An 18,655-nucleotide genomic window follows, 5' to 3' on the forward strand; every position below is an offset into this window, starting at 1 on the left:
AGCTCCCACCAGGAGCTCCTGCAGCCCTTGGGCAAGCCGCATGGCTGGCGCTGATCTCTGGCTTTGCTGCTGGGGTTTGACTGGCATGCACCATGCTGAAGGAGCCTGCACCCCCCCCACCCCCATGAAAACCTGGGCACCAAGCCTTCCATGACTTTCCAGTTAGGCAATGTCTCAAGCATTCTGCAGCTACCTGCCACAGGACAGCCCATTAAGGTGCATTAAGGGGAAGACTCCAGAAGCTTCTGCCCTCTCTCCCCCACGTCTTTCCTGGAGCCTTTCCCTCTATGGCCTGGCTTTTATTATTTCACTGTAATAAAGTGCAGCATAGGTCTGGCCTCATTTGAGTCCTGAGAACCACAGACTATGGGGGTGATCTTAAGACTTCTAGATGTAAAATTGGGGGACAAAACACACTGCAAAGGGGATTCCCTTCCTCCCTCCACTTCCCTCTGTTTCTCTCTCCCCCTTCCCTTTCCTGTCTCCCCTTTCCCCTTCCCTCTTTTGCTTTCTCCTGTTCCTGGGCTTGAACTTGCTACCTTTCCTCAGCTTGCTTGCTCACAACTGGCATGCTATACTTTGAGCCATGCCTCCAGTCTAGAGTTTGTTTTGCTAGTTAATTGGGGAAAGAGCCTTGAGGACTTTTCTGTCCAGGCTGACTTCTAATCACGATCTTCAGATCACAGCCTCCTGAGTAGCCAGTATTCCAGGAGTGCGCCCCTAGCCTGCAGCTTGCAAGGGAGATTTCTGAACATATAAGAAAGGTTCTGTGGCTTCATACACTGCTCCCTCCCCCCCAGGCCAGGCCAGCGATGGCTGCTCTCCACACAAGGCCAGCCAAAAGGAGAAGCGGGGGTGGGATGAGAGCAGGAGGAACTTGGATGAGGAAGGTAGAGCCATCCTCAGAGGCTCACGAGGCCAGAGCCAGGCTGTGCCAAGGGAGAAGGCCCGGGGGAGCTTTCTTGTCTTTGTGATACAATACCTGACATAAACGGGGACAGTGAGTGTTTCAGAGGCCAGCTGGGTCCGATGTTCTGGACCCTTTGTGGGTGAAGCGTCGTGGTGGGCGTTTGGGGGAGCAGCCCAGCTCTGCTTGTGGGCAGGACAGAGAGCGACGGAAGGGTTGGGAGCAAACACTTCCCTACGCTCGCCCAGCGAGGCCCCCTCCCCCTCCCATGTCTACCGGACTTCTGAAGCCGGCCCTGGATGGAGGGCCCAAGCAGCCCATCAGCACTCTGTGTACCTGAAGCCTTTGATGTGGGATCCTTTTTGGGGGTGTCAGGGTTGAAATACCAGAACTGGGGTGCCTGACAGCAGGAGGCGCTGGAGAGCATGTGCAGACGGGACTCAAGGCATGGGCTGCTGGTGTCGGCCCCAAGCAGGGACCCAGGTCCCATGTCCATCATCACACCGAGGCCTAAAGCCCAGCAGGAGAGCAGCAGGTGGTGCGGAGCTGAGTTTTCTGAGTGATAACATCTCGATGCTTTGTACCTCAAACGGACGACTTCAAAGGTCAAACTCAGGACTGCTCCCCGGTCAGAGCACCTCAGGGTCTCACTGGAGCTCGGTATCCAGCAGGAGAGGGGGCTACGTAGGGCTCACTCCTCCCTCCCACCTGGTCTGCCACGCTCAGGGCTTTGGCAGAAGTGCAAGGAGTGTCAGAATGGACACCATGCTCACGTGTAGTGCCCGAGACAGACGGAAGCCTGCACGTGGTCTCATTAGTAATAGGCCTACCACATCTGAAGGAACAAGAAGTTACGGCCAGGCCTAGCGGCATCTACGTTTCAATATCTGACATTCATTTTTCTCTCAGCCAGAAGACAGGAGCAGCTGAAACCTACAGCGACATATTCCTCACTCAGCAAGATACGTCACAGCGTCCTCGGCGAGGCTGAGCCCCCCACTCCTGCATGACAGTGTTCGCACACCTGCCGCAGATTATTCCAAGTGAGGCTTTCGTGGCCTTGCTGCTCAGTCCAGCGCGTATACTGCCTTTCACCATTCCTCCTCCTCCTCCTTTTTTTTTGTCTGTCATGGGCCTTGAACTCTGGGCCTGGGTGCTGTCCCTCAGCTCTTCAGCTCAAGGCAAGCGCTTGAGCCACAGTGCCACTTCCCTCCCTCCCTTCCTTCCTCCCTCCCTTCCTTCCTTCCTTTCCTTCCTTCCCTTCCTCCTCTTCCTCTTCTTCTTCTTGTCATTTCCCTATATGTAGCTCAAGGTTCCCATAACTCTTCACACACACCCATAGGACAAGATGCCGCCCCATCCTGCCATGTTCTCTGCGGTTCTGAGGCTGGCTGCTGCTGTATGCAGGTTCTAGTCTCGCACTGGTCCAAGCAGAAACTCACATGCCAGCGCCAGTTTCTAGGGTCCCCACCCGAAGCTCCCACACACCTTCTGCACACACGGCCTGTCGGAGCTGCCACGCTCACCTCCACAAGACAGCAGTGTGGTGGAGGTCTTGTACCGGCCCCATCTTTCTCTGTGCAAGCCCTGGTAGATAGATAGGAGAAAGACAAGCCAGCCTTCAGACCATGACCGCCCTGGGTAGCAGGTGTGAGGAAGGGAAGAGGTGGCAGAGGCAGGGAGGCCCACAGAGCCAGCTCCATCTTGAGTCTGCAACACGCCAGGGTGTGGCCTCCTAGACAGGAAAGCCAAGCAGGGAGGTGGTGGCAAGGAGGTGCAGTAGGGCCTGGGAAAGGAGCAGGAGGAGGCACTGGGGTCAAGGGTCAGGAAACCCGGGAGCACCAGGGATGGGACTACAAGACCTTGTCCCTCCCCCTTCATCTGCTCTGCCCTCTGGCAAGCTGTGTCTGGCCACTTCATGACGTGGGCAAGCTGGCGGGAGGGCCGGGACTCCTCCCTGCATGCGGCAGGCAGATGGGGTGTGGGAATTCTCACTGCCAGGGCACTTACACCTACAGCCCCCCACCCTCAAGTCATGGGTGTGAGCCCGGCCAGACCCAGGAGGGGCCCATGACCCTGGCTCCATCCCAGGCTGGGGAGCTGTCGGGTTAAGTATGCTTAATTGTACTGCACGGCTCCAAACGTTAGCAATCCATGAACGACAGAGCTGCCCTTCCCCACCTGTACCATGTGACTTCCAGCTTTGCCCCCGCCCCACCTCCCCCCTCTCCATGAGACCACTGGACTCCAATGCTCACACACAGCCAATCCTTTTTAATTATTTGAGAAATTGGGTTCCAGGGCAAAATTTCAGTTCACCAAGAGATTTCACACAATAGCCAAGACCCACTCTTAACTACGCAAATGGCATGAAATTCCACAGGGTGAGAGTGGAGGAGCCCCGTCAGGTGCAGAGAGGCCTGGGCCCTTCAGAGTCCATAGAAGATTCATCTCAGGACACCGCAGGAGAGCTGACCTGAGCCTTGGGCCTGATCACCAGGCTCAAGCCTGGCTCTGTGGACCACACACACAGCCAGTGTCCAATCGGTGGTCGCAGAAGTAACCCCGAGGGCTTGCAGTGGCCAAGCCCGGCTCCCAACCAGAACAGCTGCTGCTATCACAGCTACCAACTGGCAGCCTGGACCGGTGTGTCCCCCGTCAGACTTGCTGCACCAGGGAAAGCAAATAAGTCCTCCTTTGCTGTCAGAGAAATGAATGCCCACTTCATCTATCCCTGTAGCTGCTTTCAGGATTCAGGATTTTCATCTTTCACAAAAAGGCCTGTGACCTTTAATGTGGTTTTCCAGGAAGTCCTCCTTGCTACTTACCCTGTGATCTCTCTCTCTCTCATGCACACGCACACACACACACACAACCATGTAACTGTTCACAAGAAATCAATACACACAATCACTCACATGATTGTACACAGGAAATCACACACACACAATCACCCACTTGACTGCACATAGGACATCAACACATACACACACACACACACATCACCCATGTGACTGCACACAGGAAATGAGGTCCGGCTGTGGCATTCCTCATGACCAGGTGGGACACAGACAATCACAAGCCAGGATAAGGCCAGAGGTGGCGTGGAGTAGAACATGCGGGCCTTCAAGCAAGAACCACTGCATGGAAGGTTTGTTTGTTTTTTTAATGCTATATCAAGAGACCCACAAGATGCTTAAAACTTAAGCTATAGAGTTCAGAGGGGAATGGTGGCAGAGTGTTCTGAAGGATTTTGGTCATGAACGGTATATAATTTTTTACAACAAGTCTTGCTCCGGTCATAAAATACTTTATTCGCCACACTCCTCCCCGTCGGGGGCAGGCTCCTGCTTCCTCTGCCCGCCTCCTCTCTGCCGGCCACGCAGCTCCGGCAGGCGGTGCGCCCTCCGATTTGTTGGAGGGTCTGTATTACACAGCTCATTACGAGTGTTCCTCTTAGACAATGAGTCTGTGGGGTCCGTGACGTGGCTAATGAAGTAGAATGCTGTAACAACAAATCATTTGTAAGTCCTGGGTCCTGTATTTCTAATGGGGGAAGTTCTTAATCATAAGCAAATGTAATCATTTATGTTAAGCAACCCATGGACCTGGCCAATGTAGCACAAACAGCCATTAAGCAAAAGTTATGACAATAAGGGAAGAGAATCATAACATTGCAGACGTAGCAGTTTGTGCTGTTTGTGGCGTCTAATAAACTTAGTCTTGGTGAAAACTGAGCAGACTCTTCACCAGACATGAGAACAGCCCCCACGTCTCCAACAACAAATAGGACTTCAGGCATGAGGCAAGAGGGAAAACTGGCAGCATGGCATCGCATCAGGGAGCTTCTGTCCTTGAAGGGCACCAACGCAGCTGAGGCGGGAGCTGGGATGACGGACCTGCACCTTGCCGTTCAGGCCCTGCAGGGAGCACGGCAGAGGCAGGGACGGCCGCACGCATCTCCCTGGCCCACTCACTGCCGCCTGGCCTCCTCGGGCACCGTCCACACGGGCAGAGCGAAGCCAGCCCTGTGAGGGCTCAGCTCGGGTGCAGCCTCTCCTCCACACACCACACAGCCAGGGTCCCAACAGGTTCCCACACCCCCATCTCAAGAGTCCCCCTGGATGCGGCCAGATGAGAGAGCAGTGCTCTTTCCAGAATCATCTTCAGAGAAAACATCTGAAAAAGATCTGCTCCTGATGAGAAACACGAGCTCTCTGGTGTTCCACAGGGCTCTCATATTCAAATGCTTGCTTTCAAGGAAATCGCCAGCAGCCTTGAAGACAAAGGAAAGCTAGAAACAGACCGCAGCTCCAACAATATTGTGTTTTAATGGGCGAATGAAAATCATCTGTCAACAGGCCACAATAAAAGATGTTCGGCTGATGAATGTGTCACCGGCTAACTGCTCAATAATTTATATGTTTGTACTGAACTTTAACACTGAATTGGCGGGACACATAAAACACTCCGATCATTTAACGTGGAATGCCTGACTAAGCTTTGTGCACAGTAGGCACTCTGCTGCTCCTCCTAAGTCTGGTAGAGAAAGAAGGGTGGAGGAGAGTCCGAAAATACATTATGGACTCTTTTGCAGAAGAAAGTCAGAATGCACAGCAAGTTTGGCCACGAAGCGATCACCGGAGACTAAGGAAACCTCGCCAATGGTTGCAGAGGGCACAGGTCGAGGAGTCTCCCAAAACTACCATCACCCCGAACATGGCAAGGAGCCCACTGGAAACTCAAACTCCCCACGCACAGTGTGTGTCTTGTCAGCGTCACACAGGATCCATCGCCCCAGGACAGCGAAGACAGCTGCCAAAACCCCACCATGTCCGAAGCACGGCGAGGAAGGCTGCCCAGAACTCCACCACTCTGAGCTCAGCGGGTATGTGTGCATGCATGGGAGTGTGTGTGTGTGTGTGTGTGTTGTCGTCAGAGCCCAGGTATCACCAAAAAATTCACCCACTCACCTGTACAAACAGGTGTCTATGCTGTGTCAGAACAGGGAAGCACACCTCCTAAGATTTCCTACAGCCTATGCACACCTTCAGATCGTGAAAGCAGAGCAAGGCCTTGAGCTATCCTGATGCACATTTAAACACCTCCCCTTTTTCCATGAAGGCTCGCCCCCCAGGAGGCCCACAAGCTTACCTTGCGCGGCTCACGGTGTCCGTCAGGAACACCCGTGTGCGCCCGGGATGATTGATGATGGCACCTTTCTCGCAGAATGTCAGGCTCTGCCTTTTTAACAACTGACCTTTCATAGAATACTACTGAACTCATAATTCCACTTTTGTTCAGTTTCTTATTAGTGGAGTTAAAATTAATACTTATGGGAGTGACGGCCAAGGCAACGCACGGTAAATCTTGAGCACGTCAGCTTTCTGGCCGACTGACTGAGCGCCAGCACCGGGGACCGGCGCCTGCACCGCGGCTGGCCTAGCCCTGGGACCCGTGGAAACCCTGTCAGGGTGGGCTGCCCAGCTTTTTTTCTTTTTGAGAATGAAGATGTATATTTTGAAAAAGACTTTAAAAGTTTGTAAGGTCTTTTTTTCTTTTTTACAGGACTTCGTAAAATTGCTAATTTTGATCATAAATTTGGAAGAATTTACCCTTCCTCGTTTTTCTGAAACAGTTGGATGACTGCCATGATATACAGCACAACACACCGGGCTGCCCCATCCATCTCGGAGGGTGACAATTTAATAACCCATCGAGCCACGCGCTGCACCACAGCCACTTACCTTACAGCAGGTCACGTGGCAAGGAAAGAAGGGTAGCTGCTAACATTTCTAGAAATTGCCCCTAAAATGGTAAAAGACAGAGAGAGGGAGACAGACAGACATACAGAGATACACAGAGAGAAAGAGACAGAGAGACAGAGACAGAGAGAAGAATCAGGAGGGAAGGGGGACAAATGGAGCTCGAACAAGGCTTTCTTATCATTATTGCTGGGAATCACAAATTATATAAGAACTCCATTCTTCACCACGCAGCCATGTCCATACTCAGACAGACCTAATTTCTACGAGTCCCTCAATGGCCCAAACTAGTTTTAGCTTCAAAGATTGGATGAGATTGCAGGGAAGGTAAGAAGGCTACGGTGTATACTTGGGAGAAGTCATGCGGAATAAATACTGGAATTTCAGTACACAGGCAAGCGTGGGTGCAAGTCAAGACGCGCTGTTAGCTTATCACCCTCGCTACCAACAAAAGCATCCCTTACAGGTGGTAGGCAGGGCAACACCCCAAAGCAAGCACAATGCCCACACGCGGCCTGTGTCCGCACTCACGCACACTTGGGCAGGCCTGTGCTCTACACTCACGCAAACTCACACACACTCATGCAGGCCTGTGCTCTACACTCACACACACTCAAGCAGGCCTGTGCTCTATAATCACACACACTCATGTCCCACACTCGGGCAGGCCTGTGCCCCATGGTAAGGCAGGACTAAGCCCCTGCACAGAGGAGGGCTTGGGAAGAACCTCACCGCTGGCAACATGCCGCAGAAGACCCGACACTGCTTATCTGAATCGAAATGCCAAATCGGAGAGCAGTGGCTGCTGCCACCGCTGCAGGAAGCACGGATGACACAGGTGCCACCGCAGAGGGCAGGCGGGCACGCTCCACACCAAGGCTTCTCAGAAGGACGTCCACGATCAAAATGGAAATAAGGGGAGGTTGAAAGAAAAGGAGAGAAACGCAAAAGCGATCTGACACACTTGATGGAAACCTCCAAGTCAACCGCAGCCTCACAAAAGCACAAAGAGCAGGGCCGGAAGACCAGATGTGTACAGCTGGCGCGGCTCCGGGCAGCAATAACAGAAAAGTCACAGAAGATTGTCACAATCACTGACAGAGAGCTGGAACATGATTTCCAATCTTGAGAATGGAGAAGGAAAGCGACCACTTCCATTTCACAAAGGAAAATGGAAATTATCTGACTCGGTGAAAATGGCTGTGGGCGCTGGGCGGGCAAGGCGCGGGACGTCAGGAAGGAGCGCAATGGGGACACCGGGGCCACATCGCCACAGCTGTAATAGACACAAGCTTGCTGGAGAAAGGCCATAACGTATCGATATTCCTCACTTCTACAAAGGGAACAACACATTCACGAAGGAGAAACACCCACAAGTCTTCTCATTTGCATCCCATAATGGGTCCTGTGGCTGCGCCCGAAGGGGCAGCATTCCACACGGCTCCCAGGGAAGAGCCCACAGGCCATTTCAGCACAGCGCCATCATTTCTACCTGGCCATTTATCCACAACCCACCAGCTTTCGAAGTTGAAAACACTGAAGGCCAATCCTGCTAAGGTCCCTCCCATACCCCAGCCCGGCCTGCCAGACTCTGAGACCTGGGGAGCAACTGGTGCTGTGGGAGAAGCAGGCAGCCCATGGGCTGGAGGCCAGGGGATGCTCCTGCATGGGGGAGGGGGGACGGGGGAGGGCAGGGTGCTTGCCGGAGCAAGCTGTACACACCAGTCCTCGGCCACGGGCAATGCCACACCTGTACGCTCACATTCAGAGATGCGTTTTCTCTCTTCTCTCTCCTGCGTGTACACACACAGCCTTCTGCAAGGTTGACAATAATCCAAGGCATTGTATTCACCCCATGGAACGCGTTACATACGAGTGTTTGCAGTTGGAGAAACTGATGCCCCATTATTGAACTTTGGCAAAATGGTGGTGGGTTTCTATTTTATCTACACAATATGTAGATCACCAAGATGCTTGTTAAGCAGCTAAGTAAAAACTCAAAAGACTTCGGCATAATCCAAACCTGCTACCAAACGACTAGCTGATGTGTCCTCTTCTCCTTCGGTCCATCTGTGGGCTGTTCTCGTAGTACAGACGGGCACCGGAGCAAATCACTATTTCTACTGTGGAAGAGTCACAGGCAACACAAAACCAACGTTTGGGTACCGTGTTAATGATCAAAAGAATACCATCAGAACCAGCTCGCGTTCCAGCCAGACGCAGACAAGGAGGCAAGGAAGTGGGAAGTGCGAAGCCCCGGGCAGAGGTGAGAGGTGACAAAGGGAAGTCCCCAGCAGTTGGCTAAAGGAAGGAAACCCTAGGATGAGTCAAGGCCCGACACACCCAGCATGCTCTGCACCGAGACCAGCTGAGACCACCCCACAGGCGGGGTCAGGCGGGGCCCAAGTCCCATCCAGACCCATAGCAAGAGTCACAGGTGGGGCTTACGTTATCTAGACAGCTTACAGCGCACGGCAGCATGGGCTGCTGTCATGCACACGTGTCCCATCACTGTGCACAAAGGGCTTGAGCATCTGGGCCAAGTCCTAGGATCACGGCCCGTGGCCGTGGATGAGCGGCTACCTGCGTCTCTGCTGTCCTCCCGGTGCCTCTGCTGGCCACCCAGCAAGGTTTCAATACCCCGACAGACAAAGCTCCAGAGGACAGGCTCTGCGTGTCATCACCCACCTCCAGGCTGCCAAGAGACCGAACGCAGAGGAGCCCCTAGGGCTGCTGCAGAGCTGCGTTCTAATTCCAACCCATCCCTTTGCTGAACTTGTTCATCAGAAGTATTCTGTGCACTGGGGGTGCCCAGCACCCCACGCCCTGGGCCAGCACTGCTTGCCTAGTTGGAGGGTCCCAGCACCGACAGGACATGCACCCTCTCCAGGGAAGCCCCCAGCCACGAGGTGTCCCCCAAATCACAAGGGTGTCCCCAACCCATGAGGGTGTCTCCTAGCCACTCTCCTCTACCACCGTCTCCTGGAACACAGGAATAGAAACCTGGGAATCTGTGTGAAAATGCCGCTTCTCCTCCCACCCCAACAAGATGGATATCACCAGCAGGAGACGCTGTGCCAAAGAGAGAGTCTCTGACCCAAAATATCAGAAGATATTAAACGGAGGAATGATCTACTGATGCGAATCATTAAATCTATTTGCACGTGCCTACCGAAGCCCGTCCCAGGAATTAAAGGCGGGGCGGCAGCGAGCCTGTGTGCTGGTTAAGAGGAGACGTGGAGGATCCACACCGCAGGCCATTAACTCCCTCACTCCCTCATTAACAAGTCAAATGTTTTCACTGCTTGAAAAGTTTTAATAAATAGAAAAACGCAAGGCAGCTGACATAGGTTTTTAATGTAAGATACAGGGCTTTTAGAGCTGCCCGCAGGGAGGGCACAGGGCATCCGCCCTTCAGGGGCCCCAGTGATGTTCAGGGAAGGAGCCCCAGGTCTGCTCAGCCAGGGCCCTGTGTTCCAGGAACCCACAAGGCAGGCTCTATGTACAGAGCTGGGCCACTCTCGCTGGTACTCACCTGGCTGCTCCCACACAACCAGAGCTCCCCCAAAACAAGCTGTGGGCACTCTGCTGAATTCATGGCCCCTCACAAGTACTCCCTTGGTTTGGCTGAAGTCTTGAGAACTTTCAGAGTCTGACAAAGGACGGCGGAGGACAGAGGCTTCCTACGATCCTGACTGACTGAGAAGCCTCTCGCTGGGCGTCTTTCCTGCATCTTCTCCATGTTTACACACGATGCTCACGCTGGTGCTATGGTAGCCTACAGGGCTCAGCCCAGAACCCACGGCGGAATAGGTAATGAAGGGGACATGGCCTGTCTGGAGAAGGTGGTGCCCCTCCCCCCAAAGCGTGTGTGTGAGCACTCCTAGGGACAAAGTTCTTGCTTGCTGGAGAGCACCTGACTCTGGGATTATCTGTAAGCTTTGCAAACAGCACCCCCATTTCTAGATCCCTGGTGTCCAGCACCCTGACAGCCGTGAGTCCCTTGTCACGTTCCTCTATTTGCGGCTGGCTACGCCAGGTGTAGTGACACACCACTATAATCACAGCTACTCAGGAGGCAGAGGCGGGAGGATCCAAGTCCAAGGGAACATCCATACAAAAGCAGAAGATGTTTTCTAACAAGCAGTCTAAAAGCAAAAGGTCTAGGGGTATAGGCCCCTGGGGAGAACGGCTGCCTCACCCATGTGAGGTTGTAAATTCAATCCCAGAACTCCAAAATATAAGACAGGGGGCCCCGTGGCACCCACTCAGCAGAGGTTCACCAGACAGGGAGCATCCTGGTAGGGGCAGAGGCCCATCCCGGGGTGTGCCCCACCGCCAAGCCTGGCCAGCCCCAGCACGCAGGCCGCACACCATTCTTTCAATACTCCTGCCCAGAGTGTCACAGTGAAAATATGATTTCCAATAAGAGTTTGTTTACCTAGGGAAGATTCAAACACTCCAAGAACTTTGAAGGAAATCGGTGTCCAGTTCTTTTTAATAAAAGCAGTGCTTGGTAATACAATAACTCTTCCGAGGAGAGCTGGTGAGCTGCATAAAATAAAGATCAGAAAGCTCTCTATTTTTCCAGGTGATTTTTTAAAAAGGAAAATCCATTCTAGGGACGGGGTTACCTAATAACTCAGAGGGGTGGTAAACAACTTCTTCCTAGAGCAAGTGTGTTTGGAGTGGAAGGGACACTCTTAAAGACAAGCGGAAATTTCCAGAGTGCTGCACCACAGGTATGCATAACTCATGCACACTGCACAGGGAACATTTTTTCTAGTTTAGAAAGAAAATCCTCCTTGCACTCCAAGTTCCTGTTTTCCTATTACAATGGGCGATCATAAAAACAATGTCAGAGGCTCACACCTGTCACCCTAGCTACTCAGAAAGCTGAGATCCAGAGGACCATGATTCAATGCTGGCATTGGCAGAGTCTCATGGACTCCACTCCAAGCAACCGGCAAAAAACTGGAGATAGAAGTATGTCTCAAGTGGTGGAGCACCAGCCTTGAAAACGAAAGCTGAGTAAAAGCGTGAGGCCCTGAATTCAAGTCCCAGTACAGGCAGATGCATGTGTGCACGCACCCACACGCACTCCTGAGCATGTCCTGCCAGAAGTGTGTGCAGGATTCTGGGGAGAGAGGGGCGCCATCTCCTCCTGGCCTGTGAGCTTAGTCAGGGACTGTAGTTCCATTTGGAGAGAATGTCCAGGCTAGAAAGAAAGTGTCCCGGACAGGAGGAAGGTGAGGAGTCTTAAATGTGACCAACGGTTGCTAGGGAACAGTATCCCTCCCACAGTCCCTCCCCAGCCCCAGACACTGAGCACTGGCACGGACAGGGCCATCTGGTTGGGGGTGTCTGAGGACCCACAGCAGCTCCCTGATGGCCAGCTGCTCGGGTTGGGTCTGGTTTATCTGGGGATGGAGCCCAAACCATTTCACCCGCAAGGTGAACACATTCCACGTAGCTTCCATCCCAACCCAGACTTGCCAGGGGCAGCAAAGGCTGCGCTCACCGCCCCCATCCCTGTAAATCCAGCCAGCTCCTGCCAGCGCCCTGGGCCCAGCCTCACCGCCCCCATCCCAGGAATCCTTCACCTGACAACCCATCTGGCTGTCCCCGGGGCACAGGCACTTCCATCTGGAGAGTCCCCAGTGCCCAGGCTCGGCCTCAGCCTGTGAGATGACAAGGCCCTGAGGTCTGCAGAGCGGATGGAAGTAAAGTCAGAGCATAGCCGCACGCTAAATTATTTACCAACTTTGTTGTATAAGAGGTCCCACTTCTGCCACCACTTCTGGGTGAGTTTGCTGCAAGACAGTGCTTAAAGCTCAAACTTAAACTCATTTAACCCCGGTCATATTTAAATTCTGAGACAACTATACGCAAGAGCTACCGTGTACACTAGCACCCTAGAGCCGACCCAGTTACAATGCAGCTTGAAAGGAAATAAGAGACCAAGAACACATTGAACTCACTGTATCAAGGACATGAACACCTTCACAACCAAGCCTGCAGTTATCCACCAGCTGCAGGGCAGAGAAATAGCAGAGAGCATTCTCAAAACCGAGTTCCAATGACAAGCAGAAGGGCACGGTCACCTTGTAAGAGCCTCTTGGCTCAGAAGGGTGTCCACAGGTGTCCACAGGTGTGGCCAGGGTCACTGGCCACAGAGGGCCCATGCCAAGTCCGCCTGGCAAGGCTGGAGAACCCCTGCAGCCACCAAGGGGGGGCCTCACGGACAAGCTCCCAACTGGCCCAAGCCTGCCTGTGCTGACTGCTTAAAAACCAAACAGAAGTTTGCGAAGGCCACAATGGGTCCTGGCCCGGGCACTCATCCAGTCCTGCAAGAGGAAGAGGTGACCAATGAACAGGTTTTATTTTCAAGAACAGTAGGTCTTCTGTGCACGCAGTTATACAACAGGTTACCATTCTACATGTCAGTTTGTCAGTGTGAAGCGTCTTGATCAGTGTCACCCCTTTCATTCATCTTCCCTCCAACCCCCCCTCACCCCTCAGTTTTCCTAGTTTCATAGGATATGCAGCAGATATTAGGACTGCATACTTATTAGAAGATCTAATTGACAAACAGAATGAAAATGGGAGGCGATCTTCGGGAAGTGAAAGATGAGCTCTGTATGGTTTCCTCTAGGGGGAAGAGCCGCAAGTTTGTAGGTCACGGTTTCCCAGGCGCTATAGCCAGTATCTCCCAGTAACCAAACGCTGTGATCAACTGTACGGACACTACACACACCTCAAAATAACATTCAGGAAATAAACATGTGCACAGCCCTTCTCATGAAATCTGAGATGTTGCAAGGCTCAGTGATGAGGTCACGGCTCCAGCGACAGGTTCTCTTACATGGAACTTCCATTCATGGAAGCCTGGGGTGGGCAGGAGGTTGTAAAGTTGCAACCATCACACCACGTTCCCAACTTAGACTCCAAGACTTCGGGGAGGGAAAGAGGAGCGAGTAACCAACTCATGCAGAACAGAAATCAGACCCTGCAGTAGACCTAATAACCAAGGTCGCATGGCTTTAGAGATGATAAAGATGGCACCTGTGTGGACTCCCAGGAATCACAGAGAAGGGCCTCAGGGAAGCTGCCCGCTCGAGATTTCCAGGGCATCCGTCATCATTGGCGGGGTGGCCTGAAGAACGCAGAGGGCTCCTGGCAAAGCCTAGTCCGTGGGGAAGGAGGGAGGACAGCGCCTGGAGGCTCAGACACTGAGCGCAAAAGCCAGCCAGCATCACAGGTGAACCCAACCACCGAGGGCAACGAAGGCCAATCCCACACAGCGCACTTCCGGACAATAGAAAGGAGGGCTTCCAAACTCAGAATAACGCTGACTCTGAAACACACACACACACACACACACACACACACACACACACACACACACACACACACACACACACACACACACACACACACACACGCAGCGTGAATAAAGGGATGTAGTCCAGCTTTTCAAGATTGAGTTAACATTCTAAAATTTTCATATTTAAAATAGGAGGAAACCTCACCACTACATGAGTGCAGACAGAGATCACTTGAGCAACGCCACTGGGCTCAGGCTGAGGAAGAGTCTGGAGACCTGGCACAGGGTGTGCCACCTGGACTGGAGAAACACCGGAAGTAGCCCCTCCCTAGAGACAAGGAGGGTCGCTGGCATGAATTGCTATGTCTAATGGCACAAACAGCACAGATAAAAGTTGAGAACATCACCAAGCGGGTGGCGTATTATCTTCATGCATGGACCATGAATTTTTATACAGAAAATCCCATGATCTGAAAAATAACCCTGAGAACAAATACAGATGCTGCCCCTACCCACCAGAGGAACTGGTCCCCAGACCCCCAAAGATGCCAGAATGCAGGGACACTCAAGTTGCTTGCATAAAATGTGTGGCATTTGCATATAACTTTCCCCTCTTCCTGCATACTCTAAATCACCCTAGAATGCTTATAGAATGTGTGTGTAAACAGGGCATAACCTGTTGACTTAATGCGTGGTTGAGGGAATAATGATGAGGAACAAAGCATGTCCACTCTGCAAACAGAGGCAACTTTCTAAATATTTCTGATGAGTGCAGAACTATGAAGCCCTCGGGTAAGGAGGATCGACGGTACATAAGCCCCTTTCCACGGCAGAAGCATTCCAAGACCCTAGTGGAAACCTATTCACACTCCGCCTATGATAACGTCTAGGCACAGAAAGGGACAAACTCCAACACCATGATAAAAGAGAAAAATGGTGAGAGACTGTGATGCCTGTTAGGTGAGTGTGGGCCTCTCAGATTCCCTTACTGTCCCGTTCCCCCTTCTTGTGATGATGGATGTGACTTGCACACACTGGTGCTTCTCTTGCCAGCATCCCTCCTGTCATGATCCAGGGTCATCTGAACACAAGCACTGCAGAAGTACAAAAGATCTGGGTGATGGCAGCTGGGCACATGGACAGGGCACGGCCAGATAAAAGGATCATTTTCACCCCAGGATGAAATGGATGGAATCCCAGGATTTCGCCATTACACAGAATGATGACGTGCAACCTAAAACCATGAACTGCTTCTGGAATTTTCCATTTGTTTCTAGACCCCCAGCTTGATCACAGGTAACAAAGAGCAGAAAGTTAACCCCAGGGAAAGGGGAGTGGGTACTACACATGAATTTACCCAAGATTGCAAACAAAAATCAATTGTAACGACCAGCAGCAATAATTTAAAAGTTAAAAAAGTTTTAAGCGTATACAGAACACCGTCAAGAACAAAGTAGTTAGAGATCAATCTTACCAAAGACACGCAGGGCCTCTCTGCTGGAAACTACAAAAGCCTGCTGAGAAAAATGAAAGGAAACCCAAATAAATGCAGAGAGAAATCATATCTCAAATTGCTGTAGTCAATATTGAGAAGATGTCAACCTGCCCGGAATTGACATCGACAGCTCCCAGTCAAATCCTAACAAGAAGCTACAAAAATGGACACCTGGATGCATGCTAGAGGCAAAGCACAAAGCTAAGAGAGGAAAGAGCCAAAGCAATCTTAAAAAAAAAAAAGAAAAGCAAGACAACTTGTTAAGTCTTAATCAGGTAAAACAAAGTCACAGAACAGTACCCACAAATGGAAAACTGAGTTCTGATAGAGCACCTAGAACAGCACTCAGCACTCACACATAGCTGATGGAATTCTGACAGGAACCTGGAAGTTGTGTGTGTGTGTGTGTGTGTGTGTGTGTATGTTTTCCCCCACAAACCATGAAATAACTAACCACATAGGGAAAATGAACTATACACCTCATAAAAAAAACCCCAAATGGATAACTTGAACACACACACCAAAAAAAGCTAAGGATAAAGCTTCTGAAAGAAATTGTAGAATACCTTGGTGAAATTACAGCAGGCAATTATGTCTTAAAGACAAAAATTGCTAGAATTAAAGGAAAAAGGGGTAATTCATTCCAAGTTAGAAACTTCTCATCAAAAGAAATTATCAGAGCAAAATCATAAGCCACCAAGAAAAAAATCATATCGTTCATAGATCTGACAGACGACGCATTCCCAAAACCACAACCAATACTTGCAACACACCCAAGGAGACACAAAATGGGCAAAGCACTTGAAATGAAAATTAGAGCCACAATGAGATACTGCATGTTACCACCTGGAGGGCTAAAAATTTTACAACCTGAGAACATCAAGTACTGGCAAGAAAGTAGAGCAATCGAAATGCTCACGTGCGGCCAGCGGAAATAGCAGATGACACAACTCTGAAGAAAGTTCTGGCAAATTCTAAAAAGGTCAATACATGCATGCTGCTCAATCTGGTAATTCCTAACCTTGGAATTTGCTCAAGAGAAAATGAAAACAGATGTCTACAAAGAGGCTTGGCCAAGGCTCCCCTGCTAGGATTGACTTGGGGGGCACAAGGGAACTGTTGGGGTGTGCAGGCTCTTGGCTGGGGGGAAGCGGTACTGCTAGCTGTAGGCTTTTGTCAAAACCTATTGAACTGTACACTCAAAATCTAAAGCTTCACTATGTAATTTTTATTTCAGTCTTTCAATGTTGAAAACTGTTCATTCCGAATTTCTATCATTTTTCTGTTCTCTAGCTTTCCAATAGTCCCCCAAATTAACTCTGTCTGCCAGTTGCCCTTAGCAACCAGGTTCTCATCGCTGGCTCACCAACCCTAGCTTCCCACCCTGACCGCTCACCTGCAGTCCCAAGGGCCTGGGATACCAGGCCAGGAGCCTCGAACCCAGGAAAGTTGTCAATGGCAGGCAGAGAAGAGGCCACCGGCTGAGTTCTACCACGTGTCTTCCTGAGAAAGTCAACTGTATCTTGTTCCCACGGCCAAATCTGATCTCTCTTGATTTGAAACGTCCATAATGTAAAAACTCATCACAATCCAGAATGGATACCTCGCTAAATGTATCTTATAATACTTGCTTTTTATTTTTATTTTTCCCCCAAACATGCTGTCAGGTTTTCTTTTTTTCATTTCCTTTTGGAGGAAAAAAAAAGAAACCCAACACATAATTTCTATGATTTATTGTGCAACTGAACATGCTAAGAGATAAAATGACATTTCCCTACAAAGTATTTGGTGCCTGTGATTTTCTCAACACCACAGCCAGATGTTTCTCATAGAAGCTGGGAGGCGCATGTTCACACAGTTCAAAGGTTTGCTTATTTTTTAGTCCTAAGAAAGACGATATTGATTGTAGCACGCAGCTCTACAGGAAAGCCGGCCGGGGAGGAGAGCGGATATTTATTACCACACTTGTGCTCATTATGGTCGCCTCTGACAGGGGTCCATTAAAATCAATTTTTATGTTTCTTATGTATTTTCTTTATCTAATGTTCTTGGCATTGTGTTTATTAGCCAGTTAAGACAAACACCAAGCCCAGGAGTGGGTTGGTTTTTTTTCTCTCTTTCTCTTTCTGTCAGAAATAACGAGAAGTGCAATTTTAATACAACTCCTCACAATCAATGAATGGAGGAAATTAAATGTTATGTTTCAGAATGAAACATTAGGAGTGCTTTAAATTTTTTATGTTTTTACAATTAGGGAAATATAGTGGGGATCATGCAGAGAGAGACTCCATCTTCCTGGAAAGGAATGGTGCTCCCCAAGTCCCCCAGGAAAAGCCTACTCCACAGCCCCCACCCCACCCCACCCTGAGCCCCATGAAGGAAACGCAGAATGGAGGCGCTCAGGGTGCCCTGCAGGGCGCGTGGGCCTTTCCCCGGACGCTGCGCTGCAGGCCCGTCCTGCCCGAGAACGGCGCGATGAGGTGCACACCGGCCGGTGGCAGGCACCAGGCGTTCACACCTCCTAAAAACGCTCACCACTCCCACTGCTCGGCCCGTCACAGTGCACCTCAGAGGTGGTCACGAAGCAACCCTGGATGAGACATGGCTGATGGCTAAAGGGTGACTGGCACTGTTTACTGAGATACCAGTCGTGGTGGCTGATGGCATCAGACCCAGTTGTCACCCGGCATCCGGTGGAGAATGCGCAGGAATCACGTGTGATTCTGACCTGGGCTTCTGGGATATGTCAGGGTCACTGGTACTTACTCGGCACTGGTCATCTTCCCACAGGGCAGCCGGATCTGGTGCAGGCCTTGCCCACAGCCCACCAGCTCAATCCTTCCCAAAGGGCTGTCCACCGTCTTGTACTGCAGAGCACACGTATCCATTGTGCCACCTACCTGGAGAGGAACAATCATTGTTTATCGTTATTAAGGGAGAGCTAGCTTTTTTCTTTTTTTAAATTGTTATTTATAAAGGTGATTACAGTTACGTCAGTCAGGTAAAGAGTACATTTCATTTTGGACAATGTCATCCAGGAACAATTTTTAAGTCAAGTAAGAACATATGTCTAGAAACTTTTGGTCAGAAAAGAAAATGAATGAATGAATGGAGGGAGGGAGGAAGGGAGAGAGGGAGGGAGGGAGGGAGGGAGGGAAGGA

The 18,655-nt window shown here is 50.9% G+C and overlaps 1 protein-coding gene across 5 annotated transcripts in view; it reads right to left on the reverse strand.

The window, feature by feature from the left end:
* The window catches only part of Mgmt (O-6-methylguanine-DNA methyltransferase), a 199,502-nt gene that overhangs the window by 139,978 nt on the left and 40,869 nt on the right, over positions 1-18,655 (reverse strand). For 3 of the 5 annotated variants that reach the window (XM_013021863.1, XM_013021864.1, XM_013021862.1), the window contains exon 2: positions 18,261-18,394. In XM_013021863.1, the coding sequence (XP_012877317.1) occupies positions 18,261-18,382 (122 nt within the window). In that variant the 5' untranslated portion in view covers positions 18,383-18,394. The remainder of the gene's footprint in view (positions 1-18,260; positions 18,395-18,655) is intronic. The other 2 variants (XM_013021865.1, XM_013021861.1) reach the window with 1 other exon arrangement.

This window comes from Dipodomys ordii, unplaced genomic scaffold (assembly GCF_000151885.1).
Source record: "Dipodomys ordii isolate 6190 unplaced genomic scaffold, Dord_2.0 Scaffold58, whole genome shotgun sequence".
In the NCBI taxonomy this organism is placed as follows: Eukaryota; Metazoa; Chordata; class Mammalia; order Rodentia; family Heteromyidae; genus Dipodomys; species Dipodomys ordii.